Raw genomic sequence first — 17208 nt, 5'->3', positions numbered from 1 at the left:
CTTTTTCAATGATCCTACCCATTTGCAATTTTATCAGTCAAGACTGTGAGAAGGTTTTACTCTAATCTAGCTACCATTGAGTGTTATTTCAAACATTCTGGTAATTTAGTTGTTATATAATGACACCTCATTTGCTTTAATTTTCAAGTCTGGATTATTAGAGATGATTACCTTTCAAAAGGTTGTTTGCATTTTTATCTGCTCTTGGAATATCTCTCCCTCTAAAAAGTTTTCACTTTTATTTCTGCAAAGCCAATGCCACATTTTGGGCTTTATTGAGGATGGGTGCCCTTACCAGTTTCTGGGACGGTTTTTCTACTCTATCCACTAGATGGAGAGCAGGAAGATCTTTTCTACCTAATGAAGCTTCTTATAAAAAACAGCTCGCCCCTAGTCCTCTCAGAAATAAGCAGAGGGTGACAGTATTCTTTCTTGGCACAACTCATGAAGTAGTGGGGAAAGCAGAAGCCTGTTTTCAAACCAGATGGTTCCTCAAACTGTTTCTGGTTTTGGGGTCCTGACTTCAGCAGCCCATTTCAGTGGAGGTTTTGGGGTTTTTCCTCTTTCCTTTTCTTCTAAGATAGTGGCTGAAGGGTCAGTCAGCAGGGGCTCAGGAATGGTCTGTCCCAGTGTTGTCGGCTAGAGAAAAGGGGTTGAGTTCTTCAAGGAGCTGGCTTTCTGGAAGTTTTCTAAAAACTTGTCATACTTGTTCCGGATTTCTGCCTTTAGGAGGAGCGGTGCGAGAAGGGGATTAGAGGATCTGGAACCCGGGGCCTGACGCTTTCGGGGCCACGGCCGCAGGAGCTGAGGGAGGGACGGGCCTCAGGTGTCTTCCGGTCCCGAGCGGCCGCCCGGCGCCGCCCGCCCTCGCGCCCCGCCCCTCGGCTCCTCCCGCCCCGCCCCTTGGCTCCTCCCGCCCCGCCCCTCGGCCCCTCCCGCCCCGCCCCTCGGCCCCTCCCGCCCCGCCCCTCGGCTCCTCCCGCCCCGCCCCTCGGCTCCTCCCGCGCGGGCGACCGCGCGCCCCCTGGCGCAGGCGGCGCACTTCCGGTCCGGGAGACGCTGAGTCAGGACTGAGTCCGCCGCCGCGCAGCTGCCTCCGCGGAGCGCGGCTGCGGGAGAGGCCGAGTCTTAGCATGAGAGCCGCACCTCAGGGTTTTCTTTTGTACGCTGACTTGGAGGGGGCTATTTGTAGAACTGGGCGCGCACAGCGAGTTCTCCTCACTTCTCCAAATTCGCAGTGCGTGGCGTCCCCCCGCCGCGACCCACTCCAAATACGTCTTCTCTTACCTTTCCCAGGGCATAGTCCTAGGAACAGCTCTGGTAATCCTGTGTTCGAGTCAAATATGAAAATGAGCTCTAATTTTAAAAAAAGGAAAGAAAAAATGTTTTCTGTTTTCTTTTGGTGTTTCAGACTTAAAACTTTATTCTAGAGTGAAATGAGCAGGGTGGTGAATAGAAATATTAGACGTTGTTCACATCTCCTGGTGTATGAACTTGTGCTTCCAGAGCGAGTTCTGGTGTCAGTGAAGTGTCTGCACCAGCTCAGCCTCCCTTTTCACCAGCAAGAAGAGACTAACTGCGAAAACTCACCTTGCTACAGGGCGAGCCCTGGGTTGTAACTTTGTCCTGTACTTTTCTCCCGTTTTCCTTTGTTTGAAGGTAGAAAAGTGGATTGTGCAAACCCTGCTGAGGCTAATGTAGAAGAATCTGAACCAGCTCTCCTGTTAAAGCCTGAAGATATTGTCTTAAAAGAACCAGGGAGCTCAGAAAAGACTCTTCGGACACTTCTGAGGCCAAACGATAAAGTTTCTAATCACTACAAGACGACTTCTTCCGAGATCAGTGCGGTCGTAGGCGCTGTTCCTTCCACGTGTAAGTTTGTTACCTTATATGCTGAGTTTTAAAAGGAGCAGCAAACGCAGAAGGGGCTGTCCTTGGCTGTCCCCAGCCTCCATTAGGCTCTTTCTCAAAGCCTAGGACCTTTCATTCAACTCTGTGTTTTAAGCCCTCAGAGGGGCTTACTAGATAGAGGCTGAATTGAGCTAATGTTCATGGTGCCCCAAGTGAAATGATTGTCTCTGTGATAATGAAATTGAAACCATTATAGCTCAGAACCCCGAATGTTAGATACTGTCAGAATTCAGAATTCAGCAAGTGGTAGGAGACTTTTTTTGGCTGCACCATGAAGCATGTGGGGTTTTATTTTCCTGACCAGGGGTCACACTGATGCCCCCACATTGAGAGCCTGGAGTCTTAACCACTGGACCACCAGGGGAGTCCCAAGTGGTGGGAGACTTAAATCAAGTGATTCTTAGCTAAAAACAGATTTCCCCTCAGAATTTGAGGAGCTGTTAGAGAACAGTTCCTTCGTTTTCATTCTCCATCTGTTAATGTGCTAGGGCTGTCGCAACAAATACCACAAACTGAATGGTTAAACAGCAGAGATTGATCGTCTCTTTTTTGGATTTCCTTCCTGTTTAGGTCACCACTCAGATCCGCTTTGCTGTTGCAGTAGAAACTGACACAGTGTTGTAAAGCCACTGTATTGCAATAAAAATCAATTTAAATAAAATTTAAAAAAAAGAAAAACAGAAATTCGTGATTCCACGATGGCCAGATGTGTGAGATCAGGGTGTTGTCAGGCTGGCTTCCTTCTGAGGCTGTGAGGGGCCTTTTCTCCAGGCCCGTCCTGGCTTCTGGGTGTGTGTTGGCAGTCTTTGGTGCTGCTCGCTTTCTGCTGCGTCACCCCAATCTCTGCCTTCACCTTCATGTGGTTTTCTCCCGTGTGAGTGTCTCTGCCCCCGCGTCCCCTTTTTATAAGAACTCCAGGCATATTGGACCAAGGGTCCATCCTTCTCCAGTATGACCACATTGTAATTATTCTCGCAGTGACCCTATTTCCAAATAAGGTCACCTCTTGAGGTACTAGGGTTAGGACTTTAACATTAGAGTCTGGGGAGGATACAATTCAACTCATAGACCCCGGAATCTCAGTACCAATCATGATGAATGCTGGTTATTTAGAAAGGCTCTTTTATGTCGGTTAAGATCCCTTTTTTGGAGTAAGGCCATGATTAAGGATTTACACGTTTTTCTTTACCGGATTTCATAGACACACTTTACATTCTGTTGTGATGAGATCTCACTGTTCTCTGTGGAATAGTCCTGTCCAACAGAAATACAATCATCGTCAAGTATTTAAAATTTTTTAGTAGCCACATTAAGAAAAAGAAACAAGTGCAATGAACTTTAATAGTATATTGGGAATTCCCTGGCAGCCCAGTGGCTAGGACTCAGTGCTGTCTCAGCTGTGGCCCAGATTCAATACCTGGTTAGGGAACTAAGATCCTGAGAGCCGCATGGAGCAGCCAAAAGTGTTCTTTTAAATAGTACATATTGTACTATTGTATGTACATATAGTACACAGTGTGTATCTCCAAAGCATTGCCATCTCAACAAGGAATCAGTATAAGATGGCTCATTAAATGTTCCACATTCTTTCTTTGGGTACTGCCTAAATCTTTGAAATTGTGTGTTTTACACTCACAGCACATCTCAGTTTGGACTGGCCACATTTCCAGTGCTCAGTGGCAGCTGCTATATTTAGAATGTCTGTTTTTCCCCTCGATTGATGTCCTAGGTTACCCCACATACGGCGTTCCAACCATTCGGTCGGATATTCCTGCCCCCCTAATTCGCCGAGTCAGCGACAGGACCAGTTACGGTGAGGAGGGAAATGCCTACTCACTGCTGCATCCTACCATCTTTGCCCAGAAAGGGGTCTTTGAAAGGGACTTCTTCAAGACCAGATCCAAACAAGAGGTACCGCATGGGATTTCAAAAGGGTTGAAAGAAAGGCCAACTTTACATTGGCACACAAAGATGGAAAGGTTTATTTGTTTGAGCTCTTGTATTATAAAAGTCATCAGGAGCCCCTCAGATTAGGATTCCTGAGGATCATGTGCGATTTGGTTGTGATATTTGGTACAATTCTTCAAGTAGAACTTACTCTGATAAGAGGCATTTCACTCATGTTATATATTTACCATGACCTATGTCTAAAAAGAAAAATGTTTTCCTAACATTCAACATTCTTCTTTGTTGAGTAAAAGCAAAGAGGCCCAGGAGTTCCCTGGTGGTCCAGTGGTTAAGAATCCGCCTGCCAATGCAGGGGACGTGGGTTCCATCACTGGTGGGGAGATTCCACATGCCAGGAGGCATCTAAGCCCGCACACCGCAGCTGCTGGCCCGCGCTCTGCAGCCCACGCTCTATGACGAGAAAAGCCCCCACACCGCGACTGGAGAGGAGACCTGCCCACTGCACCTGGCAAAAGCCCACATGCAGCAGCGAAGACCCGGCACAGCCAAAGATAACTCTTTTTAAAAAGCAAAGATGCTCAGTCCCTTCCTTGTGTGAGTCACCCTGTGGTCGTGGGTCTCCAAAAACCACAGAGTACGTGTGAGGAGGGCCCCTCTGCCTTCTCTGTGAGCTGTTATCTCAGGTGATTGCAACAAGCCCTGATTTAAAATGTTCTGCCCTGTTCTCGTGTGTCCGCCCAACATGTGTCTCGTTTTTTTCACTTGGAAAACGTGATCGTCACACCCCAGGTGATTTTCTTCCTACGTTGGGTTTCAAGCAGGTGCAACCAGCTAGGCCAGAATAGCCACTGGGGTTCTGAGGGCTGAGAAGTAATAGCAGGTCTGGGTCAGAGCAGCCCGTCTGGATCTGCCATTGTGGAAGGCGAGTTGTGATCTAGGGAGCAACGCCTTCTTTGAACTCTCAGATCCAGAGCTGGGAATGATGTGAACAGACCTACGATGCTTTCCAGGACTTCAGATGAAGGGTCCCTCACTTACAAACTCGCAGACTTAGTAATATTCATTGCAGCGATTCATCCCCACTGAAAGGGGTTGGGCAGAAAGACAGGATGATGCTTACTGGGTGGTTCCAAAGAAGGGACCCTCGATCCAGCACAGAGATGGTGGAGAGGAGACACGCACAGACTGTATTTTCTCTTCCCTCAGTCACTCTAAAGGGCCAATGAAATAGGCTGTCAGGGCTGACAAAACAAATGAGAATCTCCTGCTTGTTTCCTGATGCTTAAAATTCTTTTAACTAAAAAAAAAAAAAAAATTCTTTTAACCAGTAAGTCATTGTTTATCTCATGATTCTAGGTAGAAAGTAAGAACCCAGAGGCTTGCACAAGTAGTATTCCAACCAAATGATATTCTAGAAAAGGCAAAGCCATGGAGAAGTAAGAAGACCAGTGTGCCAGAGGCTTGGAGGGAAGATGGGGGATAAATGTCTGTAGCACAGAGGATCTTTAAGGCAGTATGATACCATAATGGGGCTCCCCTAGTAGCTCAGATGGTAAAGAATCCGCCTGTAATGCAGGAGACCCGGATTTGGTCCCTGGGTCAGGAAGATCCCCTGGAGAAGGAAATGGCAACCCACTCCAGTACTCTTTCTTGCCTGGAGAATTCTATGGACGGAGGAGCCTGGTGGGCTACAGTCCATGGGGTCGTAAAGAGATACCATAATGGTGTGTGCTAAATCGCTTCAGCCGTGTCCGACTCTGCGACCCTATGCACTGTTGTTCGCTGGACTCCTCTGTCCATGGGATTCTCCAAGCAAGATAGTGGAGTGGATTGCCATTCCCTTCTCCAGGGGATCTTCAGGATCCAGGGATCGAACTCTCGCCTCTTTTGTCTCCTGCATTGGCTGGCGAGTTCTTTACTCTACCGCCACCTAATGGTGGATAGACGTCATTATACATCTGTCAATATCCATAGGTTACGCAACAGAGAGTGAACACCTTAGCGTGAACTGTGGGCTTCAGTTAAATACACTGTATCAATACTGGCTCATCACTTGTAACAAATACACTACACTTAACGCAGTGTTTCTTGTGGGCCTGGGATTAAGACTCTGTACTTTGAATGCACCAGGGGTTTGATCTCTGTCTGGGAAATAAAATCCCACATGCCATGTGCATAGCCAAAAAAAGAAAGAAAAAGATACTAATAGGGGCTTCCCTGGTGTTCCAGTGGTTAAGAATCCTGCCAACGCAGGGGACACAGGTTCAATTCCTAGTTCAGGAAGATCCCACATGCAGTGAACAGCTAAGCCTGAGAGCCACGACCACTGAGCTCCCGAGCCTGAAAGCCACAGTTACTGAGCCTGTGCTCTGGAGCCTGGGGCTGCACCTACCGGACTCACGTGTCACAGCTACCGAACCCCACGTGCCCTGCAGCCCAAGCTCCATCACAAGAGAGATCCCCTCACTGAGAAGCCAGCACACCACAAGCAGAGAAAGCCCTTGCACAGCAACGAAGACCCAGCACGGCTGCAAATAAACAAGCTTTTAAAAAGAATTAGTATGTATACACAATGGAGTATTACTCAGCCATTAAAAAGAATACATTTGAATCAGTTCTAATGAGGTGGATGAAACCGGAGCCTATTATACAGAGTGAAGTAAGCCAGAAAGAAAAACACCAGTACAGTATACTAACGCATATGTATGGAATTTAGAAAGATGGTAACAATAACCGTGTATACGAGACAGCAAAAGAGACACTGATGTATAGAACAGTCTTATGGACTCTATGGGAGAGGGAGAGGGTGGGAAGATTTGGGAGAATGACATTGAAACATGTATAATATCATGTATGAAACGAGTCGCCAGTCCAGGTTTGATGCACGATACTGGATGCTTGGGCCTGGTGCACTGGGATGACCCAGAGGGATGGTATGAGGAGGGAGGAGGGTTCAGGATGGGGAACACATGTATACCTGTGGCGGATTCATTTTGATATTTGGCAAAACCAATACAATATTGTAAAGTTTAAAAAAAAAGAATTAGTAATAAGGGAAATGGGGGTGCAAGTGATGGGGCATATGGGAGCTCTCTGTAATTTCTTCAATTTTTCTAGAAACCTAAAACTGCTCTAAGAAAAGTTTATTTAAAAAAAAAAAGGACCTTGAGGCCTGGTTGGAGAACAGCATCACCCTGAGAATAGATGTGTATGCTCAGTCGCTCAGCTCAGTTGTGTCCGACTCTTTGTGACCCCATGGACTGTAGCCTGCCAGACTCCTGTGTCCATGGGATTCTCCAGGCAAGAATACTGGAGCCGGTTGCCATTTCCTTCTCCAGGGGATCTTCCCGACCTGGGGATGGAACCTGAGTCTCCTGCATCTCCTGCATTGGCAGGCAGATTCTTTACCACTAGCGCCACCTGGGAAGCCCTTAGAATAGATGGGTTTCTGTTGGCTCATCAATACACAAGATGGAGTAGAAATGCCTCCCAAGGAGCAGGGGAGGAAGCCGGGGAGGAGGTCTGGGATGCCCAAGACCCCTCCTAGGCGCACTCTGCAGGGACGTCCCTTCCCCGCCGCTGGGTGGGAACAGAAGCTGTGCCGGGCCTTGAGTCACCTCTGCTGCAGCTGCCGCTGCTGGCAGCCCTGCTGTTCTGAATCTCGAGTATGGTTGATTTTACTGCTAATTTCCCACAAGATACATCACGTCCATGGGACCTTTTAGTTGTTAGGGTTCCATTCAGGAGGTGTGTTCAGCAGCGGGGCCATTTCCTTGGCTTTCCTGTTCACCGTCTGACCTTTCTTTCCATCTCCTTCTCTGCTTCCCTCCTGTGTGTTTTCTAGTAAATGCCTTTCCTCTTTTAGTTTCATCCCCCAGATCTTTTCTCCTCTCACTCACTCTAATACTTCTTCCCACCGCTTGTTCTTCTCTCTCCCTTCTGTAGTGAATGCTTTTCCTCTTGTAGTTTCATCCCCCAGATCTTTTCTCCTCTCACTCACTCTAATATTTCTTCCCACCGCTTGCTCTTCTCTCTCCCTTCTGTAGTGAATGCTTTTCCTCTTTTAGTTTCATCCCCCAGATCTTTTCTCCTCTCACTCACTCTAATACTCCTTCCCACCGCTTGCTCTTCTCTCTCCCTTCTGTGTTTCCCCTGGACCATATCAACCCTGTCCCTCCCCTTCCCTTCTCCCTTTTACTGTCTGTCACTGCAGAGAGATGACTAATAAAGTTTCCCGGTTTTCAGTATACTCAGGTTTTTCTTTTTTTGGCCATGCTCCATGCCTTGTGGGATCTCAGTCCCCAGACCAGGGATGGAACCCAGGCCTGAGTCCTAAGCACTGGACTGCCAGGGAATTCCAACATGCTCAGGTTTCAGTCTGCTCACTTGCTCAAGCTTGCTCTCTCTCTCTGACATTTGCATACCCACAAGTATGGTTAAAGTTTACAGCAGGCCAGTTAGAGATGTTTCATAAATGTTCTTATTTTTTAAAAAGAGAAACTAATATGCTAGGGGTTTAGATAACACATAAGGGGTTATGGGCATGGAAGTCAAATCTAGTGAGGCTGCCATCTTTAACTGTTTTACTCTTTCTCCTTGAATTTGGCTGTCTTTATTTAAAAATTTTTAAATTTATTTTTTACTTATCTGTGGATCGAACCCACACCCCCTGCATTGGAAGCTCAGAGTTTTGACCACTGGCATGCCCGAGAAGTCCCTGGCTGCCTCCCTTTAACGTGATCAGAAACACTAGACTTGAAAGGAGCTTTGTTATTGGCTAGTACAGCTGAGCACCCTCATATTCATTCATGTTTACAAAATGATTCCTGAACTGACAGGCCTGGAATTTTGGTATGTGCTTATTATATGCAACAAGCACACACACAGACACACATCCACACATCCACATCCACACACTTTTTAAGGGATAAATGTCCATAGTCTTAGATATTACCAAGATCTTTTAAAAAATACAGACTAAAATACCCATAAATCTTGGTCTGACTTCAATGTTTTCCCCCCCTAGATTTCAGAGATATTATGTAACATTGGTGTCAAGCTTTCTGAGGATGAATTTGAAAACGTATGGAATCTTGCATCAAAAAAACACCACAGAGGAGAAGTTTGTGTTGAGAACATCAGAAGTGTCCTGGATGAGTTACAACATGCAGACCGAGCCAAGTGCAAAGTGGCCACGTGATCTTTGTGGGGTTCATTTAGATCGAAGAATTGCTACATCTGTGTTCACCTAATGTGTTCAGTCCATTCTGGTTTTAGATACTATAATTCAGCAATCACTGTGGTGGGGCTCATATGCCTGGATGCACTGCTAATAAATTCGATTTTGAATTATAAAATTTATTTTCTTGTTTCTTATAAAGCACCAAAGAACTTGACAAGCACCAGGAGTTAACCTTTAACTGCACCCAGGGTGTAGCTCTTCTAGAATATATTGGAAGTTTGTCCGTGTTTAGTGTACTTAAGGATTCTCAGCATTCTGGTGGGTGCTCTGAGATTCAAAGTCTGGTGTGTGACACCAGGTTCATGAGATTTTGCCTTCAGCATTTTGCTGTTTTTCTCTGTAGGCGTCACTATGACACAGCTGAAGCTTGATGGGCTTTTATGTCTCTGTCAACATCTGAGGAAAACAGATTTAATTACAAGGAGCGGATTCAGGGAGAAAAAACTTGACTTCAAAAAGACAATGGCTGGTGGCTTTTCACATCTATGTCCAGAAAAGCATACTCTCCTTGAAGTATCTGAAGAGGACACAGCTGACCACAGCGTTAGATATGTAGTTCTAGAGAGCTGTTAGTAGCAAACTGCGGAGAATCATTCCCTCCCTTATGCCTCATCTCTTTTAAAATTTTAATTGGTTAATTAGTGTTTGGTGGGGCTGGGTCTTCGTTGCTCTGCGCGAAGCAGAGCTGGGCTTTCTCCAGCTGTGATCGAGGGCGGCCCTCTAGTTGCGTGCATGCGGCCTCTTTGCAGTGAGAGGGATCTAGAGTGCTCTCATGGGCCCTGTCGTTGGCGGCGGTGGGTCCCAGAGTGCGTGCTCAGGGGTGGTGGCCCAGGGGTTTAGCTGCTACTGGCGTATCGAATCTTCCTGGACCAGGGGCTGAACCCGCGTCCCCGGCACTGGCAGCTGGATTCTTGTTCACTGCGGCACCAGAGCTGTTTGCTTTGGCTCTCTGATGTGCAGATGTGATGTGGGAGGCTGGATGAGCTCCAGGTGGTGATGGGAGTGTGATCTAGGCTGGCTGTGCTCTCTGCATCAGGAGAGCACCAGGGTGGGTTGAACCCATGACAGAGGCTTTCTCAGTAATATCTCTTGATGAGTTGAATGATGGATAACATGTATTCTACCTTGACCTTTTGTTGCTTGCTTTTTTGTGTGTTAGTCTAAAACATGACTCTTTAACTTAGATACTGTGGATATGCCGTAGTCTGTTGTTGCTGTTGAGTCGCTCAGTCGTCTTGGACTCTTTGTAACCCCATGGACTGTGTGTGCATGCCAGGCTTCCCTGTCCTCCACTATCTCCTGGAGTTTGCTTAAATTCTTGTCCATTGAGTTGGTGATGCTACCTGACCATCTCATCCTCTGTCAGCCTCTTCTCCTTCTGCCCTCAATCTTTCCCAGCATCAGGGTCTTTTCCAGTGAGTCAGCTCTTCACACCAGGTGACCAAAGTAGTGGAGCTTCAGCTTCAGCATCAGTCCTTCCAATGGATATTCAGGGTTGATTTCCTTTACAATTGACTGGGTTGATCTCCTTGCAGTTCAAGGGACTCTGAAGAGTCTTCTCTAGTTCAAAAGCATCAATTCTTCAGCACTCAGCCTTCTTTATTGTCCAGCTCTCACAGCCGTACGTGACTCCTGGGAACACCATAGCTTTGACTATACAGACCTTTGTCCGCAAAGTGACGTCTTTGCCGTTTAACACCCTGTCTACGTTTGTTCATAGCTTTTCTTTCAAGGAGCAATTGTCTTCTAATTTCATGGCTGCAGTCACCATGTGCAGTGATGGTGAGCTACATTTCTTACCTTTGGCTATAATCAGAAGGTATGAAGAACTGTAACCTCAATCAAGTTTCATGCCTTCGTGATTTCTAATTCATTGCTAATGTCTTTTCTGCCTTTTGCTACAGTGACACCTTTTCCCTAAATTGTATTGCATCGGGGATTGAGCGCTGATTTCTTGATTCCCATTTGCAGAGATCGTGGTCCCTAGTGTGACCTACTCTTCACGTCCTTATGCTTCTCTGACTACAAAGTGTTTTATTTGTTTTTAAAGCTTTATTTTTATGTATTTATTTCTCTTTGCCTGTGCTGAGTATCCACTGCTGAGCGGGGGCCGCTCTTTGTTGTGGTGTGTGGGCTTCTCATCGCGGTGGCCTCTCTTGCGGAGCGCAGGCTCTGGGTGCTTGGGCCTCAGTGGTCGCAGCCCCTGGGCCCCAGAGCGCAGGGTTTGTTGCTCAGTAGCACGTGGGATCTTCCTGGAGGAGGGATCATACCTGGGTCTTCTGCCTTGGCAGGCAGATTCTTCACCACTGAGCCACCAGGGAAGCCCTGAAAAGTGTTTTCAGTCAGTTCAGTTGCTCAGTCGTATTCGACTCTTTGCCACCCCATGAATCGCAGCACGCCAGGCCTCCCTGTCCATCACCAACTCCCAGAGTTCACTCAGACTCATGTCCATCGAGTCAGTGATGCCATCCAGCCATCTCATCCTCTGTCATCCCCTTCTCCTCCTGCCCCCAATCCCTCCCAGCATCAGAGTCTTTTCCAATGAGTCAACTCTTCACATGAGGTGGCCAAAGTACTGGAGTTTCAGCTTTAGCATCATTCCTTCCAAAGAAATCCCAGGGCTGATCTCCTTCAAAATGGACTGGTTGGATCTCCTTGCAGTCCAAGGGACTCTCAAGTCTTCTCCAACACCACAGTTCAAAAGCATCAATTCTTCGGCGCTCAGCTTTCTTCACAGTCCAACTCTCACATCCATACATGACCACAGGAAAAACCATAGCCTTGACTAGACGAACCTTTGTTGGCAAAGTAATGTCTCTGCTATTGAATATGCTATCTAGGTTGGTCATAACTTTTTTTCCAAGGAGTAAGCGCCTTTTAATTTCATGGTTGCAGTCACCATCTGTAGTGATTTTGGAGCCCCCCAAAATAAAGTCTGACACTGTTTCCACTGTTTCCCCATCTATTTCCCATGAAATGATGGGACCAGATGCCATGATCTTCGTTTTCTGAATGTTGAGTTTTAAGCCAACTTTTTCACTCTCCTCTTTCACTTTCATCAGGAGGCTTTTAGTTCATCACTGCAGCCATGAAAAGTGTTTTAAAGCTTAGCAATTTTGGTTCATCAATCCTTCCCCTTCTGAGGAGCAAATTGGGAGCGTTAGACATGATTGGTGTGAAGAATAAGTCTGTCACCCACTGCATCTGTGACTGGGAGACTCTGACCCTTACGAAGCTGTGGCGTCTTACTCACAAAAGCGAAGTAACAAAGCTTCCCTACCAGCCTGTAAGCTGGTTTCCATGGCTATGGAGCTTGTAGGCACCGCTGTAGCTCAGGAAATACCATCGGAAGGCCTGCGTTTAGGTTGTAGCTCATCTCACCTGCTCCTAAGCAGCCCTCTGTCCCCACCTGCTCATGGGATCCTTACGGCGGCCTCTAGACTTTGTCTGCATCCTCACGATTCTCGTTTTCCTTAACTAGGCGTCCGTGGTTGATTTTTTTTTTGTATTTTTTGTTTTTTTATTGATTTATTTTTTATTGAAGGATGATTTGATTTTGGCAGATTCAACAATTCCCCTTGGCCTACTGCTCTAGGTAATTCAGAGTACCTATCACGGCCAGTCTGTGACTTTACTATATGCTTTGAGCAGAGCACCTCATTCTATTTTTTTTTTTTTTTAATATGCACATACAGTCTGCTGGGATTTTTTTGTTGTGAACATATTGACTCTAAAGATTAATTGGGAGAACTGACATTTCGATAATGTGACTTCCAAACAATAAATATGGTCCATCATGCATTTATCTAGCTTTTGTTTATTTCGGTAAACACTTTTTAGCTCTCCATTTTCTTAGATTTATTTTAATTTTTTATTAAAATTTTTAAAGAATTTATAAAAGTAAAAAATTGTAAAAACCCTATATACTATGTTGTAGATTAAAATATTTTTAACACTTTGATAGTTTTATTCCATCTATTCCCCCTATCATTTCATGGTTTTAGTTTTTCATAATGTTGTGACTTCCAAACAATAAATATGGTATATCCATGCATTTACTAAGCTTTTCTTTATCTCAGTAAACACTTTTTAGTTTTTCATATATATGCTTTGGGGGGACACACCGTGAAACTTGTGGGATCTTAGTTCTCCAACCAGGAATTGAGCCGAGACCCTGGCAGTGAAAGCAGCAAACTCCAGCCTTCCATGTTGAGACGCTGTACATCTTCTGTCGGATTTGTTTCTGTGGTTTTTGTTTTACTACTGTGATAAATTCTATCAGCTTTTAAATAGATTTGTCGACATGTATTTATGTATATTAAAATCTACTCTTTTAAAGTGTGCAAGTCTATGAGTGTTGACAAATGCACGGGGGTGTGCGACCACCATCACAGACAAAACACAGGCGCGTCGTGCCACTTCTCAGAATGTTGTCCTTCCCCTTCCTACTCGGCCCTACAACAGCTGGTCTGCTTTTTGTCCTGTAGTTTCACCTTTTTCAAAATGTCCTATCGGTGGACTCACGGAGATTGTAGCCAGCCTCTGAGAGCAGCTTGCTTCACTTAGTACAATGCTTCTGAGATCCATCCGCGTCGCTGCGTGGATCAGCACTGCAATCTTTTTAGCCCTGAGTGGTTTTCCACCGTGTGGACAGGCTATAATTTGTCTATCCATTCACAGTTAAAGACATGTCTTGAGTTGTTTCCAGTTTTTGGCAAGTCTGAAAGAAGCTGCCATGAATAGTCATGTACAGGTTATCTTTGTACATGCACAAAGATAAGTTTTCATTCCTCTTGGAGAAATACCTGTGGCAAGTGTATGTTTAATTTTACGAGAAGCTGAAAATCTGTTTCCAGGATGGCCGCAGCAGCTTGTGTTATCACCAGCAGTTTGAGGAGTTCTAGTGCGCCCTAGTGCTGTCAGTTTTCTTTGTGAAGTGTAGTCGTCCTGCTTGGTGCATAGTAACAGCACATTGTGGTTTTAGTCTGCGTTTCTGTGATAACGACGTTAAGCATCTTTCACCCTCATTGTTCGTGCCAATACCTTTTTGGTGAAGTGTCTATTCTAATATGTTGCCTTTTTTTTTTCTTTAAAAATTGACTTGTTTTCTTATTATTAAATTTTGAGAGTTTAAAAAATGTATTCTGGATACAAGTTCCTTATCAGCTTTGTGTTTTGAAGGTATTTTTAAATTTAAAAGGACGCTTTAAATTCTGATGAAGTCCAGTTTTATCAATAACGTACTAGAGCTGCCAGCATCTTGAAATTGGAGATCACAAACGTGAGGTGAGGTCGGGCACTCAGTCTTGTGTTTGTGCTCAGTTAGTTTCTGCAACCGCTGAACTTCAGATCTGGAGTAAGCGGAGCTCTGGTTTAGCGAGGGTAGGGATTTCACCTGGTGAATAAGATGGTGGGAGGATAAAGGAGCTGAGTGCATGCAACGGTGTGATTGTAGTGACTACCTGTGGAAACTAAGATGGGTAAAGAGGATGCTCAGAAATGAAAGGGTAGTGAAAAACGGTAGAGTCAACGGATCGGACCATTCTAGCGGGTCGAATAATTGTGGAGAAGTATCACACACACACACACACACACACACACAATCTAGAAAAATAGGCGATGGGATCCGAGAGTGGAACGCTTGCATCTGAGATCCTGGAGGTGGTGGAGTTGTTGGTAATGTTTGGGATGTGACAGTGGGCATGGGTGGCTGATGTTGGTGGAGAATAAGATTGTTGAAGGAGAAGAGCTCAAAATGTGAGAAGTCTGGAGTTAAGTAGGAGGACCACCTACAGGAATGTTGATGTTACCAAAGAGGGAGCAAGGAAGGAGGCAGGGAGAGAGTGACGCTGGTTACATGTACCTTTGAAATCACCATGAAAGCTCCACACTCTCATTTTATCTTCAAAAGCCTTTTTATTTTGTATTGGAGTATAGCCAATTAAAAATGTGGTAATTTCAGGTGGACAGCAAAGGGACTCAGACATACATGCACATGTATCCATTCTCCCCACAAACCCCCTTCCATCCAGGCTGGCACATTATGGTTGAGCAGAGTTCCATGTGGTATCCAATAGGTCCTTGTTGGTTATCCGTTTTTGCAACCCTAACTTGACTTTCCCAAACTCCCTAACTATTCCTTCCCCCAACAACCGTAAGCTCATTTTCTAAGCCTGTGAGCCTGTAAGTTCATTTTTATTATTTCTTTTTAGAGTCCGCATATAAGGGCTGCCATATGGCATTTCTCTTTCTCTGTCTGGCTTACTTCACTCGGTATGACAATCTGTTCGTCCATCCATGCTGCTGCAAATGGAATTATTTCATCTGTTTTAATGGCTAATACTCCATTATATGTAATTTCCATTATATATATATATGGCACATCTTTTCCCATGCATCTGTCGACTGTCATTTAGGTTGCTTCCATGTCTTGGCTACTGTAAGTAGCGCTGAGTGAACACGGGGTGCACAGGCATTTTAGAGACGTGCAGATACACACACGCTTTTGGTTGTGTAATACTCAATCCCCTCATGGGTGGATACCTAGGCCAGGTTGAAGATTAAAGTAGCTCTGCTCCAAAATCTTAAACTTATCCTCAGGGTGATTATCTCTCCCTCCCTCCATCTGGTCCTCCTTTGTCCCTTCGTTCCGTCCTTCCGCCTGACTAACCACCACTCCTCTGAACTGGGGTTAAGGCCCTTTGAGAGTCCTGCCCTCCGAACGAAGAGCGAAGACGCGTGCTTCCGCGCCGGCAGCGGCAGGGGGCGCCCTGGCATTTCCAAACCTGGCGCCGAGGCTCTGCCCGCAGCTCAGCTAGGCTTGCAGAAAAAAGGTTTCGCCGGAGGGAGCAGACTGACTCCTGCACTTTCTGAAATCCAGGGTGGTCCGTCGAGTGTCTCCTTTTCTTATTTAGTGGCAGCAATTAGACTGTAAAGGAACATTATCAATAGTAAGCTAGCGGGGAGGTCTGTTTAAATTATGAGTGCCATCTCAGTGAGGCAGTACAGGAGGATGAAACACTCAGGTGAGGTATAAATAAATATCCAAATATATCACCGTATTCTCACCTAAATCACGTTTCTAGAGTTCAGGATGCTCTTGTTAATAGTACAGTATGTTTAACTCGTGAAAGCTTTAGAAAGCCAGTTTCCTAGCCCAAATAAACTCAATAGATTTTCCTCACAAAATAGCTGTTAATAACACACGGAGAAACTTGTTGAAAATATTGTGTGGACCAATAAAAGGTGATTTTGTTTTATGTAATAACCTCTGATGAAAACTCGCTGTGGCTTGATGTGAAGAGCTGGGCTGCCTGGAGGTTAACACCCTGGTCGTAAAGCACGAGGAGGGTGAACCTGAAGGGTGTTCCTTCTATTATGAAACATTTACAATGATAACCTTGTAAAAAATAATGGGGTCTTTTTAAAGCTCATTTATTTCCTGGCTAAGTGGCAATTTCCCATCACTCAAAATGCTAATACTTACTCCTGAAACACTAGGGATAATCCAATTCATGTATGTTTGGAAAAAAAAAATCTGGTTTAAATAAGCAGGTGATTCTGTTTTAATAATATCTGTCCTGCCAGCAATAAGACAGTCTCAGGTGCAAATAAATACATCAACAAACAGATTTTCTTTAAAGCACATGGGGTCTCATATCATTTCCAAATTAGCCAATTAGCATGATGCTATTGGAAGAGCTAATTAAAAAGTGCATTTAGACTCAGAAAATGTTTCCTGAGAGTAATCTAGAGCTTACAGTCCTTATTTCACTTGTAATTACCTGATTTTCTACTCTGTAGATAGAGGTGTATACACCTTCATCTGGGCAGCGGGAACGTTTCTTTCTTTCTCTCCTGGGTTTGTTTGTTTTAGTAGCCAAGTCATTTCAGACTCTTTGTGACCTCCATGGACAGTGGCCCACCAGGCTCCTCTGTCCATGGGATTTCCTAGGCAAGAACACTGGAGTGGATTGCCATTTCCTTCTCCAGGGGATCTTCCAGACCCAGGGATAGAACCTGCGTCTCCTGCAGTGGAGGTAGATTCTTTACCACTGAGCCACCAGGGGAGTAAGTTTACATTTATTAATACCAATACTTCAAACTGATCAATAAACACTTACCTTTTAAAAAAAGAGCTCCCCACA

The 17208-nt window shown here is 45.3% G+C and overlaps 1 protein-coding gene across 5 annotated transcripts in view; it reads left to right on the top strand.

Moving 5' to 3' along the window:
* EFHB (EF-hand domain family member B) overlaps positions 1 to 9176 on the top strand; it is a 66834-nt gene extending 57658 nt beyond the window's left edge. Inside the window, exons 11-13 of one of the 5 annotated variants that reach the window (XM_061425402.1) lie at positions 1660 to 1872; positions 3641 to 3822; positions 8846 to 9176. In XM_061425402.1, coding sequence (XP_061281386.1) covers positions 1660 to 1872; positions 3641 to 3822; positions 8846 to 9019 — 569 coding nt within the window. In that variant the 3' untranslated portion in view covers positions 9020 to 9176. The other 4 variants (XM_061425408.1, XM_061425417.1, XM_061425425.1 and 1 more) reach the window with 4 other exon arrangements.
* Positions 9177 to 17208: the final 8032 nt, after the last annotated feature.

This window comes from Bos javanicus, chromosome 1 (genome assembly GCF_032452875.1).
Source record: "Bos javanicus breed banteng chromosome 1, ARS-OSU_banteng_1.0, whole genome shotgun sequence".
NCBI lineage: Eukaryota > Metazoa > Chordata > Mammalia > Artiodactyla > Bovidae > Bos > Bos javanicus.
This window is presented reverse-complemented; position numbering and strand designations above follow the sequence as displayed.